Source organism: Gekko japonicus, unplaced genomic scaffold (assembly GCF_001447785.1).
Source record: "Gekko japonicus isolate JY-2015 unplaced genomic scaffold, Gekko_japonicus_V1.1 scaffold4449, whole genome shotgun sequence".
Classification (NCBI taxonomy): Eukaryota; Metazoa; Chordata; class Lepidosauria; order Squamata; family Gekkonidae; genus Gekko; species Gekko japonicus.
The window spans coordinates 43,102-59,005 of record NW_015177149.1 but is presented as its reverse complement, the minus strand read 5'-3'; the positions used below and the strand labels follow the sequence as shown (position 1 = coordinate 59,005).

At 51.1% G+C, this 15,904-nt stretch overlaps 1 protein-coding gene across 1 annotated transcript in view; it reads right to left on the bottom strand.

Annotated features, from left to right (window-relative positions):
• The window catches only part of FAM179A (family with sequence similarity 179 member A), a gene marked incomplete at its 5' end in the record, with an annotated part of 78,949 nt that overhangs the window by 20,670 nt on the left and 42,375 nt on the right, over positions 1-15,904 (bottom strand). Inside the window, 4 exon segments of the mRNA XM_015428344.1 lie at positions 12,172-12,227; positions 12,229-12,270; positions 12,494-12,611; positions 15,323-15,481. Coding sequence (XP_015283830.1) covers positions 12,172-12,227; positions 12,229-12,270; positions 12,494-12,611; positions 15,323-15,481 — 375 coding nt within the window.

The following is a 15,904-nucleotide window of genomic DNA, read 5'->3' as shown; positions in this document are numbered from 1 at the left end:
CTGTGGACTTTTCTATTAGTAGATACAATGTACTTTAGGTTTTTGTATGTGTATAAGATATACTAGAGTCTGTATTGCAAGTAAATCAATATATGAAGATACAAGTACATATTAGTAGAAGTGTGTTTTGTTCTATCACGGTGTTTCTTTATGGTTGTCTAACTTTGCCGTGTTCCCTGTGTGTTTGTACCCAGAACTAGGGAGCCTTCTTGTTGAGGAGGCATTGAAGCAGTTCCGCGATCGCAGCTTTGTGGGGCAGGAAGGACTGATGGAAATTCAAAAGCTCCAAGAAGGCCTGGAGTTCCAGCTTGGAGGTTGTAGCTGTGGACCCCTGGTTCTGGGGCCAAAAACAAGCCGCTGCATTCCGGGCCATCAAGGAGCTGCTCACCTCCAATGCTGTCCTGGCCTACTTTGCTGAAGCGATGGCCATCATCCTCTCTTGTGATGCTTCTCCATACAGGGTAGGAGCTGTCCTACTGTCGTGTACTACTCCCACACCCTATCTTCGACCGAGTTCAACTACATGCAAATTGACAAGGAGGTGCTGGCTATCATTGCGGGAGTTAAAAAATTCCATGACTACTATCCTGAGGACAGGACTTCCACCCCCCCGCGCCAGCGACCCCACCCCACTCCCGAGGAATGTCCTGCGGGTCCCCCAACACTCACCCGTGACACTGAGGGCCTGGGAGGGGGCCTGAGGCAGCGAGACAGGCCGCGCCAATGCCAGCGCCAATGCCCTCCTTCGAGCTCGGGGAAGCTGCTGACGGCACGCCCAAGAAGCGGCGCGCTGGAGGAGAGGTGGTTGTGCTGGGCTTGCGGCCCGGCGCAACAGCCCACCCAAGTGGCTGAGCGCCGCAACCCAGGCTGGGAGGACCAGAAGCAGACCGGACCCCACCCCAGGGCTGCGTCAACGGCTTTGTAAGGGGGCAGGGCCAGGGGAAGGAAGGAGGACCGAGGGAAGCAGGGGACACTGGGAGGAGGGAGGAGGATAAAAGGAGTAGGATGAGATGGCCAGGGATGACTCCTAGGTGAGAGAGTGAAGAGAGAGAGAGGGCACCCCATCCACCAGGGACGCGTGGGTAGGGAGGTGACGTTACCTCCCTCCCCCGTCCAGGTGTCTGAGGCCTGAATTCTCCTTACGACCGGGAGGGGGAGTCAATGTGGCCGAGTTGGGCGAACAGGGGAGCTCGAGTGACGAGCACAGCGCTGGGTCATCGTCAAGCTCCTGTGACAACTACCTCTCGGGGCAGCTGTTCACCATCGTGACTGACCACAAGCCTCTGCTGGGCCTGCAAGCTCCAGATCACCCAACCCCACAGATGCTTTCACCCCGAGTGCTGCGATGGTCAATCTTCCTGGCGGGATACCAATACTCTCTCCTCCACCACCCAGAGAAGGTGATGGGACATGCCAACGCCCTTAGCTGCCTGCCTCTTCCCTCTTGTGATCCCAATCCTGCTCCTGTGCACCAAATCCTGTTCATGCAGGAACTTCCCGACTGGCCTCTAGAGGTAACCGACATATCCCACCACACTGCAAAGGACTGTGTCCTCTCCCATGTTTTGGACTGGGTGGGGAGGGGCTGGCCCACCAGCTGGGTAGGCCCAGAATTCGCAGCGTTCTCCTCCTGCAGGGACGAGTTATCAGCCCACAAGGGTTGCCTGCTGTGGGGGAGCCGGGTGCCCGCTCCTTTGTGCCAGCAAGTGCTTTCAGCTCTGCATGAGACACCCCCCAGAATCGTGTGGATGAAAGCACTGGCTCGCAGCTACGTGTGGTGGCCAGGCATGGATGGGGAAATAGAGGCCTGGGTCAAGTGCTGCCAGGCCTGTCAAGAAACCCAACCGGAGTCTCCCAGGACACCAGTGCAGCAGTGGGAATTCACCCACAAACCATGGTCCTGGGTACATCTGGACTTTTCGGGCCCCTTCCAAGGGGGGCCTGGACTCATACACCAAATAGTTGAAGGTGGTGCTCGTCGTCTCCACCTCCTCCAAGGTGATGATCCGGGCCCTCCGCTGGATTTTCAGCACGCAAAGCTTGCCCAACACAATCGTGACAGACAACGGAACAGCCTTCATGTCGGGGGAATTCCAAGAATTTATGGGCTGCTACCTCATCCGGCACATCCGCTCCGCTCCCTTTCACCTGGCCAACAACCATGAAAAAGTCCCTTTGGCGGATCGTTCATGGGGACTGGGACCACAGGCTTGCGGCTTTCCTTTTTGGCCATCGGTTGGCCCCGAGCACCTCCACCGGCCGCAGCCCTGTGGAACTCCTCATGGTTAGGCGCCTGACCACCCGATTTGACAGGCTGCACCCAGACCGACTGGAACACAGCCCGTCTCCAGAGAGACAAGAGGCTCCCCAAGAATTCTTTCCTGGCAACCCCATCTACATGCAGAACTTCTCCAGCGGTCCTGCCTGGATTCCCTAGCCTATCGGCACCACTGCCTCCCTCGCTCGCCAGGAACGCCGGCGGCCGCCCCTGCCTCCACCTCCGCCCCCTCGCTTGCTCCTCCGCCGGCGAGCTACAGCGCTGTGCCCTGCCCACGCCGCCGCCACTGCCACACGTCCTCCTCTTGCAGCCGGCAGAGCTCCTCCCAGCTGCTGCTGCTGGTGTCATTACGCCTGGCTCAATGGAGGGCGCTCCTGCGGGCTGCGCAGTACCACTGCCTCCCTCGCTGGCCAGGTGTGCTGGCGGCCGCCCCTGCCTCCACCTCCACTCCCTCGTTTGCTCCTCCACCGGCCAGCTACAAAGCTGCGCCCTGCCGATGTGGACACCACCATGCGTCCTCATCCTGCAGCCAGCAGAGCTCCTCCCAGCCCCAGCACTACTCCCAGCTGCTGCTGCTGGTGTTGCCGCGGTGCCTGGCTCAACAGAGGGCGCTCCTGCGGGCTGTGCGGCACCACTGCCTCCCTTGCTGGCCAGGCGCGCCGGCGGCCGCCCCTGCCTCCACCTCCGCCCCCTCACTTGCTCCTCTGCCAGCCAGCTGCAGGGCTGCGCCCTGCCGCTGCGTGTCCTCCTCCTGCAGCTGGCAGAGCTCCTCCCAGCCCCGGGGCTCCTCCCAGCATTTGCGCCTAGCTCAATGGAGGGTGCTCCTGTGGGCTGCGCAGCACCACTGCCTCTCTCGCTAGCCAGGAGCGCTGGTGGCTGTTCCTGCCTCCAACTCCGCCTCCTCACTTACTCCTCTGTCGGCCAGCTACAGTGCTGCACCCTGCCCACGCCGCCACTGCCACGCATCCTCCTCTTGCAGCCAACAGAGCTCCTCCCAGCCACAGCGCTTCTCCCAGCTGCTGCTGCCGCTGCGGGCACGGTGCCTGGCTCAATGGAGGGCACTCCTGTGGGCTGCGCGGCACCAATGCCTCCCTCGCTGGCCAGACGTGCCGGAGGCCACCCCTGCCTCTCTTCCCACACCCTAACGGCTAGCTCGCACTCTAGGCGAAGGCCTAGTTCACCTAGCAGGCGAGCCGGCCCTAGTGGCCAGGCATGGATGGGGAAATAGAGGCCTAATGGACTTTCTCCTCAAAGGAATTCCCAGGGTACAGCCCTTCTTTGTCGACATGTTAATTGCTGCCACCACCAACGAAGACTTCGCCAGGAGGCTGCAGTGGTTCCAAGTGGCCGGCCTCAAGGTGAAGCAGGAGAAATGCCTCCTGGGGGTTCCATGGGTCAAGTTCCTGGGCTTCTCCGTCGATGCAGAGGGCATCCATCCGGCTCCAGACAACGTGCGTGCTATCGTTGATGCCCCTGTGCCAACTTCCGAGCTGGAACTCCAGGCCTTCTTGGGGCTTTTGAATTTCCATCAGTGCGCTGACCCGACCGGTGCTGTAGCAAGCTATGTTTCAAAGGATTTTCGCGCGAGTCCCACTGGGCATGCGCAGGAACCCCAGCGCGCATGCCTAGAGGGACGGGCGCGGACATCCCGCCAGTTCCTTCAAAGCACCGCCGCCAATCAACACCTATTAAAAAAATCAGGAGCTGACAGCAGAGGGGAAGGAGGGCGGGTGGTGTGAATGCACAGATGACCACTCGAAGATCACCAGTTACTGGTAAGCAACCTGTTTATCTTCTTCGTGGTCTCTGTGCTTCACACCAATGGGAGACTAGCGAGCCATATCCTACCTGGAGGAGGGTGCTGGCAGGATGTTCATCGCTGGGCTGAAGACAAAACATGACGGCCGATGCTGTCATTGGTATGTCGGACGTCGAGGGCGTAATGTCTGATAAATGTATTAGGCGTAGCCCATGTGGCAGCCTTGCAGATGTCCTGTATGGGCACACCCTTGAGAAAGGCCGTAGACGTCGACAGAGCACTGGTGGAGTGAGCTCTGATAGGACCAGGCAACGGCTGTTTCGCCAAGAGGTAACAAAGTCTGACCAACTCCACAATCCACTTGGATAGACGCTGGGCTGTAATACGAGTCCCTAGGCGTGAGGGTGCATAAGAGAGGAAAAGATGGGGATCTTTCCTCGTTGGATGTGTCCTTTTCAGGTAGAACAAGAGGGCCCTCTTGACATCCAATGTATGCAGTAGTCTATCCTCATCAGATATTGGATTTGGAAAGAAAGTTGGTAAGAAGACTTCGGCTTGCAGATGGAATTCAGAGATGACCTTAGGCAAGAACGAAATGTCGGGCACCAACCGGATTCCGTCAGGGAGCACGGAAAGGTATGGAGCATCATGCCTGAACGCTAAAAGCTCTCCAACTCTCCTAGCCGACGTAATTGCCACCAAAAATGCTGTTTTCCACGCTAGGAGACGCTGTTCGCATGTGGCCAGAGGTTCAAACGGCTTCCGTGTAAGTTGGCGTAGGACCAGGGGGAGGTCCCAAGGCACAGGCGGAGACTTGAGAGGAGGATAAAGATGAAGCAAACCCTTCAGGAATCATTTGCTAACTGGATGGGTAAATAACGAATAACCATCAACTGGAACATGAAAAGCTGACAAGGCAGCCAGATAAACACGCAAAGAGGAGTGGGAGAGCCCCGAGTCAGCAAGGGATAAAACAAATGAAAAAACTTTCTCCAGACCCGCAGTGCTTGCCCAGGAGGAATCAGCCCCAATGAAGGAGCAGAATTTGGTCCATTTCTGGGCATAAGACCTGCGCGTGGACTGTTTCCTTGAATTCAAGAGGACATGCTCTATGCGAGCGGAGAACCCCTTGGAAGTATTCGCCACGCCGTGAGCTTCAGTGGTTTCAGGTCGTGATGAAGCACTGGGGAGTTGTGGAGGTGAAGTAGGTCTGGAACGGCAGGGAAGTGGTAAAAAGTCCCTTGAGACAGGTCGAGGAGGGTGGAAAACCAGGGTTGCCTGGGCCACCAGGGCGTTATCAGTATTACGTGTGCATTGTCCCTGAGGATCTTGCGCACCACTCTGAGGATCAGTGGAAGAGGGGGAAACATGTAGAGGCGTTTCTGCAACCATGGGTACAGGAGACTGTCTCCTAATGACTGGGCATCGTACCCTCCTCTGCTGCAAAATAGACGACATTTTTTGTTGTGGGACGTGGCGAAAACGTCGACTTGGGGAGCGCCCCACAGCTGGAAAATTGGGAGCAGGTATTGTCGTCTTATTCCCCATTCGTGAAGGCTTAGGCCGGAGCGGCTGAGATGATAGGCCTGTATATTCAACTCTCCAGGAATGTGAGTTGCCACCAGGAAAACTTCGTTGGCTATGCAGAATTCCCACAGATGCAGAGCTAGTTTGCATAGATGCCTGGAAACCGTCCCGCCTTGCCGATTTATGTACGACATTGCCGTAGTATTGTCGGTCAGGATATTGACGCACCTCCTCCTGAGTAGAGGGAGGAAACTGGTTACTGCATTCTGAACAGCAAGGAGTTCTAGGTAGTTGATATGGTTCTTTCGTAGGCTGTGATCCCATGTGCCTCCTATGGAATATCCCATGGAATGGACGCCCCAGCCCGTCATGGATGCGTCGGTTGTGAGGACGATCTCCGGTGACAGGAGGTGAAAAGGAGCACCTTGCAGCAGGTTGGAAGGTACAGTCCACCAGCGGACGGCATCTCTGACATAGGATGGGGGAGAGAGGATGACGGCACGCGCTTCCCTGTATGGCTTGTAAGATTGGAGGAACCAGAGTTGCAGTTTCCTCATATTGAGCCTCGCAAACAGTAGTACTGCATTTGTCGCAGCCATGAGCCCTAGAAGCCTCTGGACATCGTAGGCCGTGACAGTTGGCTGTGAGCAGATCCGCCAAGCTAGAGTGATTATGTCCTCTGCTCTGTCTGGGGGTAGATAGGCCATGCAGTCTTGGGAGTCGAGTATCGCCCCTATATATTGGATACGCTGAACCGGGGAGAGGTGGGACTTGGACGGATTGACTTGGAGGCCCAGGTTGGCCAGCAGGGACAATGTGAAGGAAACGTTGGCTTCTAGTGTCTGTTTTGACGATGCGACTATCAGCCAATCGTCGATGTAAGGGTACACCGAAATCCCCTGGAGTCTCAGGAAGGCCACAACCACGACCATGGTTTTTGTAAACACTCGTGGGGCACACGACAGCCCGAACGGGAGGGCAGTATACTGGAAGTGTTCCTGGCCTATCGCAAACCGAAGGTATTGTCGGTGGAAAGGGTGGATTGAAAGATGAAAATAGGCGTCCTGAAGATCCAGGGTAGCCATCCACACACCTTGGCGGAGCAATGGCATGATTTGCTGAAGTGATGTCATGCGGAAACGTCTGTACGCCACATAGAGATTTAGACCATGGAGATCTAGGATGGGCCGCAAACCTCCGTCCCGTTTTGGGACAAGAAAATATCGGGAGTAAAACCCCTTCCCCTGAAGGTGCAAAGGGACAGGTTCTATAGCCCCTTTCTGCAGAAGAAGGGATACCTCCCGAAGGAGGGGTAGGGAGGGGGGCGTACGGGCGAAGACTGGTATTTCGGGGTTCCGTTGGAATTGAATCTTGTAACCGGTGGTCAAGATGGAGAGGACCCATTGGTCGGAAGTTATTGTACGCCATACATGGAGGAATGGTGAGAGATGGGTCAAAATAAGGCTGGGAGCTGACTCGGGGATAGGGAAGTCAAAAACCCTGCTTGGAGGGTTGTTTAGGTTGTTTGGCACGAGGTTGTTGCTGGGTCGTGCCGAATCTCGGCTTTTGGTAGTTCTGCCTCTGGGATCCGGAGTAATTTCTAGGACGCCATCTAGGTTCTGGAGATTGGTGCGTCTGATTTCGCCGTTGCCACGGTCTTGGCCATGTGCGGGACCGCTGTGGCTGTCTATTTGAAGAAGACACCCCCAGAGCCCTGGAGGCCTTAATGCTCTTGTCAAGCTCTTGGAGGGAGGAATCGGTGTTAGAATGGAACAAACCGAGCCCATCAAAAGGCATGTCTTCAACCTGCGCTCTAGTATCAAAAGGAAGCGCAATACTTCGAAGCCACGAGTGGCGTCTCAGTGCAATCGCGGAAGTCATGGTGTGTGAAGAAGCCTCCAGAACGTGTTTAGATGTCGTAAGCTGCTGTTTGGCTACTATTAAGCCCTCCTTTTGAAGAGCTTTAATCTCACCCTGGTGCTCCTGCGGAATGGTGTTAATCAGATCAGTGATCTTTTCCCAGAGGGAATACTGGTAACGGCCCATGCAAGCCAAGTACGTGGATTGTTTGACTGCTAATGCGCCTGAAGAGTAAAACTTGCGGCCAAACGCATCAAGCTTTTTACCCTCTTTATCCGACGGAGCAGTGTGAGTACGCCGAGACTTAGACGAAGATGTCACAATCATAGAGTTAGGGGCTGGATGGGTCATCAAAAACTCCGCTTCTGGATCTTGGATTTTATACATGTGATCCAGCTTTCGGGTAGATACCGGAGCAGAGAAGGGATGTTTCCACGGAGTTTTAGCCGCTTCGACCAGAACTGAAGACATAGGGAGGGCAATGACAGAGGACGTGTCCATTTGAACTACGTCATATAACGTGTCAGTAGACTGGGGAGGCTTCTGAGTGACAGAAAGATTCAACCCCACTGCCATTCTTTTGATTAAGTCCGCGTAAGCATGCATATTGTCTGAAGGAGAAATAGGCAGGTCTTGGGCCACATCAGGAGTAGGAGAGGTGTGGTCCGGAGACGTAGGTACTACGGAATAATCTGAATCTGAATTCTCGTCCACCTCATCTGATGAACCCTGTTCTGAATCAGTCTGAGGAGTGATATGGACGAGTGGTACTGGAGGAGCCACAGGCTTGGATGTAGGGGCCACAGGTTGCACCTCTAGTGTTAATGGTGGAGGATTGTCTGGAGGCCTCGAAATTGTGGCAGTAGGCCTAGACCTAGCAGGTGACCTGGATCTGTGGTGAGAATGAACAGAATAACGGTCCCAGTCTTGATATGAAGCATGTTGGAGCCATGGCATTGGAGGGTGATATGGCCCATATAGATATCTCATTTGCCTCTCATCCCAGGAAAGCCCATACGACCGCGGAGATCGGCTTCGAGCCCTAGGATGAACTTGCCCTTGGGCTGCATGACGATAGTTAGAGACATCGGTATCGACAGCCGGAATCAATTGCGAGGGTTGGTATCGCTCCACATTCTGCCTCGGTCGGTATCGACGGCCACCGGTATCGGCCATGTCCATGAGCATCGATGCCGATGAATCAGATCTTGCGGGGGAAAACTCTGCACCGATTGAGTGACTCATGAGTTCCGCCGTATCGATATCGACAATCTCTGGCATTTGTTGGCTTAGTGATGAAGCCAGTAAGCCAGGTGATATTGACGGAGGTAGTGGCTCCGGTATCGGTACCTCTGTCGGTATCGGTGCATCCTTCAATGTCGACGCAGCCGTAGACTCCGGCAGTAACGGTGGCGGATTCTGTAAGGGAACGCCCTCAGAGGGCCCGGTCTTACCCTCCTTAGACGACTTGGACTGCTTGTCCTGTTTCATGGAATGCTGCTTTCCAGACTTGCCTTTAGTAGACTGTTTTGATGAGACTTTCGATGTCGATCTTGTCGTTATCGATGCCTCGGTATCGACGGCTGCACGTGAGGTAGAAGGTTGGCCCGGCATAGCGGAAAACGGGTGAAGAGCAGATTCCAAGAGAGCGACCTTTAATCGTGCAGCACGGTTCTTTTTCGTCTGATTGGAAAAGTTGGCACAATGCTTACAAGTATCTGCTCTGTGTGACTCGCCTAGGCAGAGCAAGCAAAGTTCATGGCCGTCTGGAGGAGCCAATTTACTTCCACACTTCTTGCAGCGTTTAAAGAAGCCCCACTTCTGACTCAGGGACGCGTGGGTAGGGAGGTGACGTTACCTCCCTCCCCCGTCCAGGTGTCTGAGGCCTGAATTCTCCTTACGACCGGGAGGGGGAGTCAATGTGGCCGAGTTGGGCGAACAGGGGAGCTCGAGTGACGAGCACAGCGCTGGGTCATCGTCAAGCTCCTGTGACAACTACCTCTCGGGGCAGCTGTTCACCATCGTGACTGACCACAAGCCTCTGCTGGGCCTGCAAGCTCCAGATCACCCAACCCCACAGATGCTTTCACCCCGAGTGCTGCGATGGTCAATCTTCCTGGCGGGATACCAATACTCTCTCCTCCACCACCCAGAGAAGGTGATGGGACATGCTAACGCCCTTAGCTGCCTGCCGCTTCCCTCTTGTGATCCCAACCCTGCTCCTGTGCACCAAATCCTGTTCATGCAGGAACTTCCTGACTGGCCTCTAGAGGTAACCGACATATCCCACCACACTGCAAAGGACTGTGTCCTCTCCCATGTTTTGGACTGGGTGGGGAGGGGCTGGCCCACCAGCTGGGTAGGCCCAGAATTCGCAGCGTTCTCCTCCTGCAGGGACGAGTTATCAGCCCACAAGGGTTGCCTGCTGTGGGGGAGCCGGGTGCCCGCTCCTTTGTGCCAGCAAGTACTTTCAGCTCTGCATGAGACACACCCCAGAATTGTGTGGATGAAAGCACTGGCTATATTTGTGATGCTTCCCCATATGGGGTAGGAGCCGTCCTACCATGGTGTACTACTCCTGCACCCTGTCTTCAACTGAGTGCAACTACATGCAAATTGACAAGGAGGTGCTGGCTATCATGGCGGGAGTTCACCGTCGTGACTGACCACAAGCCCCTGCTGGGCCTACTAGCTCCAGATCGCCAGACTCCACAGATGCTTTCACCTCGAGTGCTGCAATGGTCAATCTTCCTGGCGGGATACCAGTACTCTCTCCTCCACCACCCAGAGAAGGTGATGGGACATGCCAACGCCCTTAGCTGCCTGCCGCTTCCCTCTTGTGATCCCAACCCTGCTCCTGTGCACCAAATCCTGTTCATGCAGGAACTTCCCGACTGGCCTCTAGAGGTAACCGACATATCCCACCACACTGCAAAGGACTGTGTCCTCTCCCATGTTTTGGACTGGGTGGGGAGGGGCTGGCCCACCAGCTGGGTAGGCCCAGAATTCGCAGCGTTCTCCTCCTGCAGGGACGAGTTATCAGCCCACAAGGGTTGCCTGCTGTGGGGGAGCCGGGTGCCCGCTCCTTTGTGCCAGCAAGTACTTTCAGCTCTGCATGAGACACACCCCAGAATTGTGTGGATGAAAGCACTGGCTATATTGCAGCTACGTGTGGTGGCCAGGCATGGATGGGGAAATAGAGGCCTGGGTCAAGTGCTGCCAGGCCTGTCAAGAAACCCAACCGGAGTCTCCCAGGACACCAGTGCAGCAGTGGGAATTCACCCACAAACCATGGTCCTGGGTACACCTGGACTTTGCGGGCCACTTCCAAGGGGGGCCTGGACTCATACATCAAATGGTTGAAAGTGGTGCTGGTTGTCTCCACCTCCTCCAAGGTGGTGATCTGGGCCCTCCGCTGGATTTTCAGCACGCAAAGCTTGCCCAACACAATCGTGACAGACAACGGAACAGCCTTCATGTCGGGGGAATTCCAAGAATTTATGGGCTGCTACCTCATCCGGCACATCCGCTCCGCTCCCTTTCACCTGGCCAACAACCATGAAAAAGTCCCTTTGGCGGATCGTTCATGGGGACTGGGACCACAGGCTTGCGGCTTTCCTTTTTGGCCATCGGTTGGCCCCGAGCACCTCCACCGGCCGCAGCCCTGTGGAACTCCTCATGGTTAGGCGCCTGACCACCCGATTTGACAGGCTGCGGCTTGCGGCTTTCCTTTTTGGCCATCGGTTGACCCCGAGCACCTCCACCGGCCGCAGCCCTGTGGAACTCCTCATGGGCAGGCGCCTAACCACCCAATTTGACAGACTGCACCCAGACCAACTGGAAAACCGCCCGTCTCCAGAGAGCCAAGAGGCTCCCCAAGGATTCTTTCCCGGCGACCCCATCTACATGCAGAACTTCTCCAGCGGTCCTGCCTGGATTCCCTAGCCTATCACTGGGAGTGGGATGTGTTTGGGTGTGGCAATTGCATGCTACTTAACAGACCTGAGGCTCTGGAGTCTTGTCTTGTAGTTTTGCTGAAATCACTGAATAAACATGAGCTGATCACTGCCATGCATCTAGAACCCAGTATTTAATACTAGTCAAAGATGTTTTAATCTCCATTTGGCTGTTTAAAGTAATGCCCCCTTCATGGGTAGGTCGCAGCAACTGCCACAGAAGGCTTAGGGAGAAATGGATTAGGATACATGGGAACAACAGCAAATTATTTAGCATATCCTATTATCCTTTTTGATTATTGAGTCTTTCATATGTTCTGACCCACATGGGCTCTTGTCAGAAACTGTGAGGACTAGAAAATTAATCCAAGCCAAAATAATTATATCACAGAAAAAAGACAAAGGCAGCTAGTAGAAAGAAAGGTACAAGCTCTCCTCTTATGTATCCTTTCTGCATGTCAAAGTGTAAAAGCCCACCTTGGTATAGTCCGCTGGGTTTTTGTGGAAACTTACTTTGGGTTAAATCCCATGGAAAGTTTCCAGTAACAGGAGGACAGGCAATTTTTGCCATTTCTCCCCTCCCACTGCAGATCCCAGGCTCTACCCAATGCTGTTCCTGGAATCTTCTGTCCCTAAGAATAGCACTTTGTGTTACAGCAGAAAGGAAAAGCTGAGGAAGTCCTGCCCTGCTGACAGTGGAGATTTACTGTAGAACCTGAGCCTTCGTTTTCAGCCCAGCTACAGGAGATATATCTTTATGGACAACAGAAAACCAAGCTAATGCTCCATACCCGTCATCTGAAGGCATGTTGTCCAGGGTCAAACTACTGCTTTTTGACCCTCTCTGGATTTTTGGCTGAAGGTGCTTGGGATGACTGGTCTTCTGTCCTCTAGGTTAAAAAAAAAAAGCAGCCTTTTTAATTAAAATGGCAATTTCACACATTCCAGTAAGGAATGGTTCCCAGTCTTTTCATAGTGTACCAACCTTCTTTGTAACATCTGAGGTGGATACACAAACATGTGCTTCATTCCTATGTATTAAACATGTGCTTCATTTGTTTGAACACCTGACTGGACTTTTATTCCAAATATTTTTTGTGCCCTCATACTTACTTTCTGCTTAATTGTGGCCATGACATAACTCAAGTCATGTGATGGTGGACACTGCTTCAAGTACCCATTAAATTTTGAATGGGACATAAGTACGTTCAGCATCTTCCGGCCATAAAACCTAGGGTAGGAAGGATAAAGTTAATTTATAGTGTTTGACAGCAAAATCTCATCTTCAGGTTTCATTGAACCATTCAGAAACTGGGTAATGGCTCCTGCTGACGTTTGTATTGCTAATGAAATGCAATACCAATTGACAGACTGTTTGCAAGGTCTTTTATTATTTTCAAACATAAATTGTTGTAGTCATCCTTCGTGCTTTTATAACTAATATAGTTCCCTACAGATAATGAGGAGATAAAAAGCAGTTGATTAATAAATATCAACTTATTTAATGTATGTATTTATTATTTGTTTTCAGGAGTGTATTTCCTGCTTTTCTTTTAAGGAGAAAGCCCAAGGCATTTTGTTGGTTCTGTTTACTCCTATGATCTATCAAATGGTACAGGTTCTGCTTTGTGGATTAGGCCTAAGGGAATACTTATGAATGTTAATAGGAATCAAAGCACCTTCATTGACTAGGTTTTGGTTTTCATGCTATAAGATCTCCTCAGTACTTTCTGTAACACATTAGTAAACAGGGGGATTTCAGTTCCACCTGCTATCGACACATTTATCTCTCTTTTTTTAACCCCCCGGAGGGGATTTTTTATTGCATTTTTTAAATAAACTACAACAAAAAAACAGGGAAGGGTAACTACATCTAGGGGAGAAAGGAAAGAAAACCACTAATAACTAAAACCCCAAGAATAGGAGATCATAACAACAGCTTATGTTAATATTAATCTAAAATTGCTAATACCACATTGAACATAGTCGGTTATGCTAAGTTATTTATCTTTTTATCCATTAATTTAACTGTTTAAAGAGAACCTCAAGAGCATCATCAATAATAAAAAGAGATTTTAAGGCACAATTCAGATTCCTTCAGCCTTCATTTTGCTTTATCTTTTCTAATCCTCAATTGGTATACACGTTTGGAGGCCGCCCCTCCTTCATACACATTTATCTCTTTTGAAGAACAGAGCTGCAGTCATTCAGCATCTACTATGATAAATGTTCTCATGTCTGTACACAAGTGTGACAGACAGTAAATGGTTAATGCTATAACCTGGTCAGAGAACCTTGAATGACAGAGGATTCAAATGGAATTCTTCAGTTGAAAGTGTCAGTTGGGAGTTGAGAGTTAATAGTGAGACAGCAAAGCAGATTGTGAGAGGAAAAAGAAGGATCCTGAGTTAGGGAAGTGGGATGCATAGTCCATCCCTATCAAGGGAAATAGCTCCTAGTGTAGGGGGATGATCCTATCAAGTCTGAGGGAAATAGCACCTAGAAAATGAGGGTGATCCCTAGGCAGTAGATAAGGGAGGAAACTGGCATTTTTATTTAACTAGAGTCTGTGAGACCAAAGAGCTTATGCTTATTTATGTATGCAGAGACTGCTAGGAAATCTCGCTCCTTCACCAACTTTAGAGTCTGTGAGACCAAAAAGCTTATGCTTATTTATGTAGGCAGAGACAGCTAGGAAATCTCGCTCAAGTTTTAAAGACCTTTCTGAATAACAGAAGCAGTTACTTGTTTTTGACAAATTATCTGATGTTTGTTTTTATACAAAGTTACCTCATTTTTGTTGCCTGTTCACATCATAAAACCTAAACTGATTCCTACCTGACCCTTTCCCATCAAAGAGAAATAAAACAATTTGTTAGTTTTGATTAACCATTAGCCTCTTGTGTGACACTATCCAACAAGGACAAAAGAAGGATTCTAGTCTCTCCCCTCAGTTCCTAAGTGGAGTCCACTTTCAAATTACTGGGTGGGACAGACAGAGAAAAATAAGGCTGCTCAGCTAAGAACAAGAGAATAGGGAATCCTGTGAGGGAGGGCAAATTCGTAATAGCAAGTCTGTCTGTTAACTTTCTTCTCTTGACCTGCTTCGCCAGTGCATGCAAGAGACATGTCAGAAATTTAAATGCCTCCTTATGCTTAATCTGCATACTATCTAATATTTCACAGAAGAATATAGGCGACAGCAAAAGGTACGAAATACACCTGTCTTAAATGGACAACTATCAAAAGTCAAAAGATCCAGATTAACTTTGGCCTGATTCCTGAAATGTACACTGATGACATGTCTCAGCTATTACGTTTCTTCAATATCTGATTTAATACCAGGGACATTTTTACTGACTTGTAACCATATATTTTAATTAATTTCCATGTATCCTGACCATTCTTGCAAAGCTTGTGCAATATATTAAGTTTACTGTTAATTCAAAGTTTGAACAACTATAAAAATAGCTCCTTTCCCCAGGTGTGTTTATAGAACTGCTCTGCATCAAATACCTTCTTTGCTAAATTCTTCCAGCAAAGAAACAGGACTTTAAAAAGGAAGTCATTGTCTCTTTAGCTGGCCAACTTCATGTATGCATGCTACACAGCTCATTGTCTGTGGCAAGGTCTAGAATGTCTATGTCCAGCTACAACTTCTGGACTATTAAGCATGGCTAGAGCATTCATTTCTGGTTAAAATGCTGTTGCATATTTCTGTTCTATAAGACTTATATTCAACAATAAATTTACTTTTGTAAAAATAAAGATGTGTCAGCTGGGGGGGGGGACGGTAACTCAGCCCAGTGGCCCATGCAATGTTTATGCAGTTAGAGGTCTACTCTCCAATGACTTCATATTGCAGAGCAACACTGAAAAGATTGCCCTCCTGTCATTATACACTACCGTATTCCATCTTCTAGAGGGAAGGGATGCTGTTACCTTGTGTCTTGATTGCAGTCCTGAGCCAGTTTGACCAGGGTCTGCACCAGTGTATCCACACTCCCTCGGCTGCCTGAAAGCAGCTTCTTAGCCCCGATCTGTTCCATAACGGTGAATAAGTGTTCAGCAGCACATTTTCGAATAAGGGCATTGCGATGGCTGGAAAGAAATGATATCAAAGCAATCAAAAGCAGGACGCTCTTTGACTCCAAAGCAATAAAAGCTGGGCCCTGGAAAGTATGAATGCCTGGTAGTAATAAGCACTCTACTTTGATTAGAACAGAGGGTTACAACCCATTTTTCCATACTGTGTCAGCTTCCCTTAGAGAAGATCATCACTCAGGTGCCTTAACAGGCCCCCTCTAAGGGTCCCCAGGGAGGTTGCCAGCAACTCTGCCACACTACAAACATATTACTCATGCCTAAGAAGCCAATTACCTTAATAGAGAGACAGAGCAGCTGACTCGCTGGTAGTATACGAATTTACCCAAACTCTCTCTGAATTTGCAATGCAGGTAATCACGGAGCACAGTAAGTGCAAGAGGGTGAGCTGAAGGACACTGAAGCACAGAGGAATGGCAT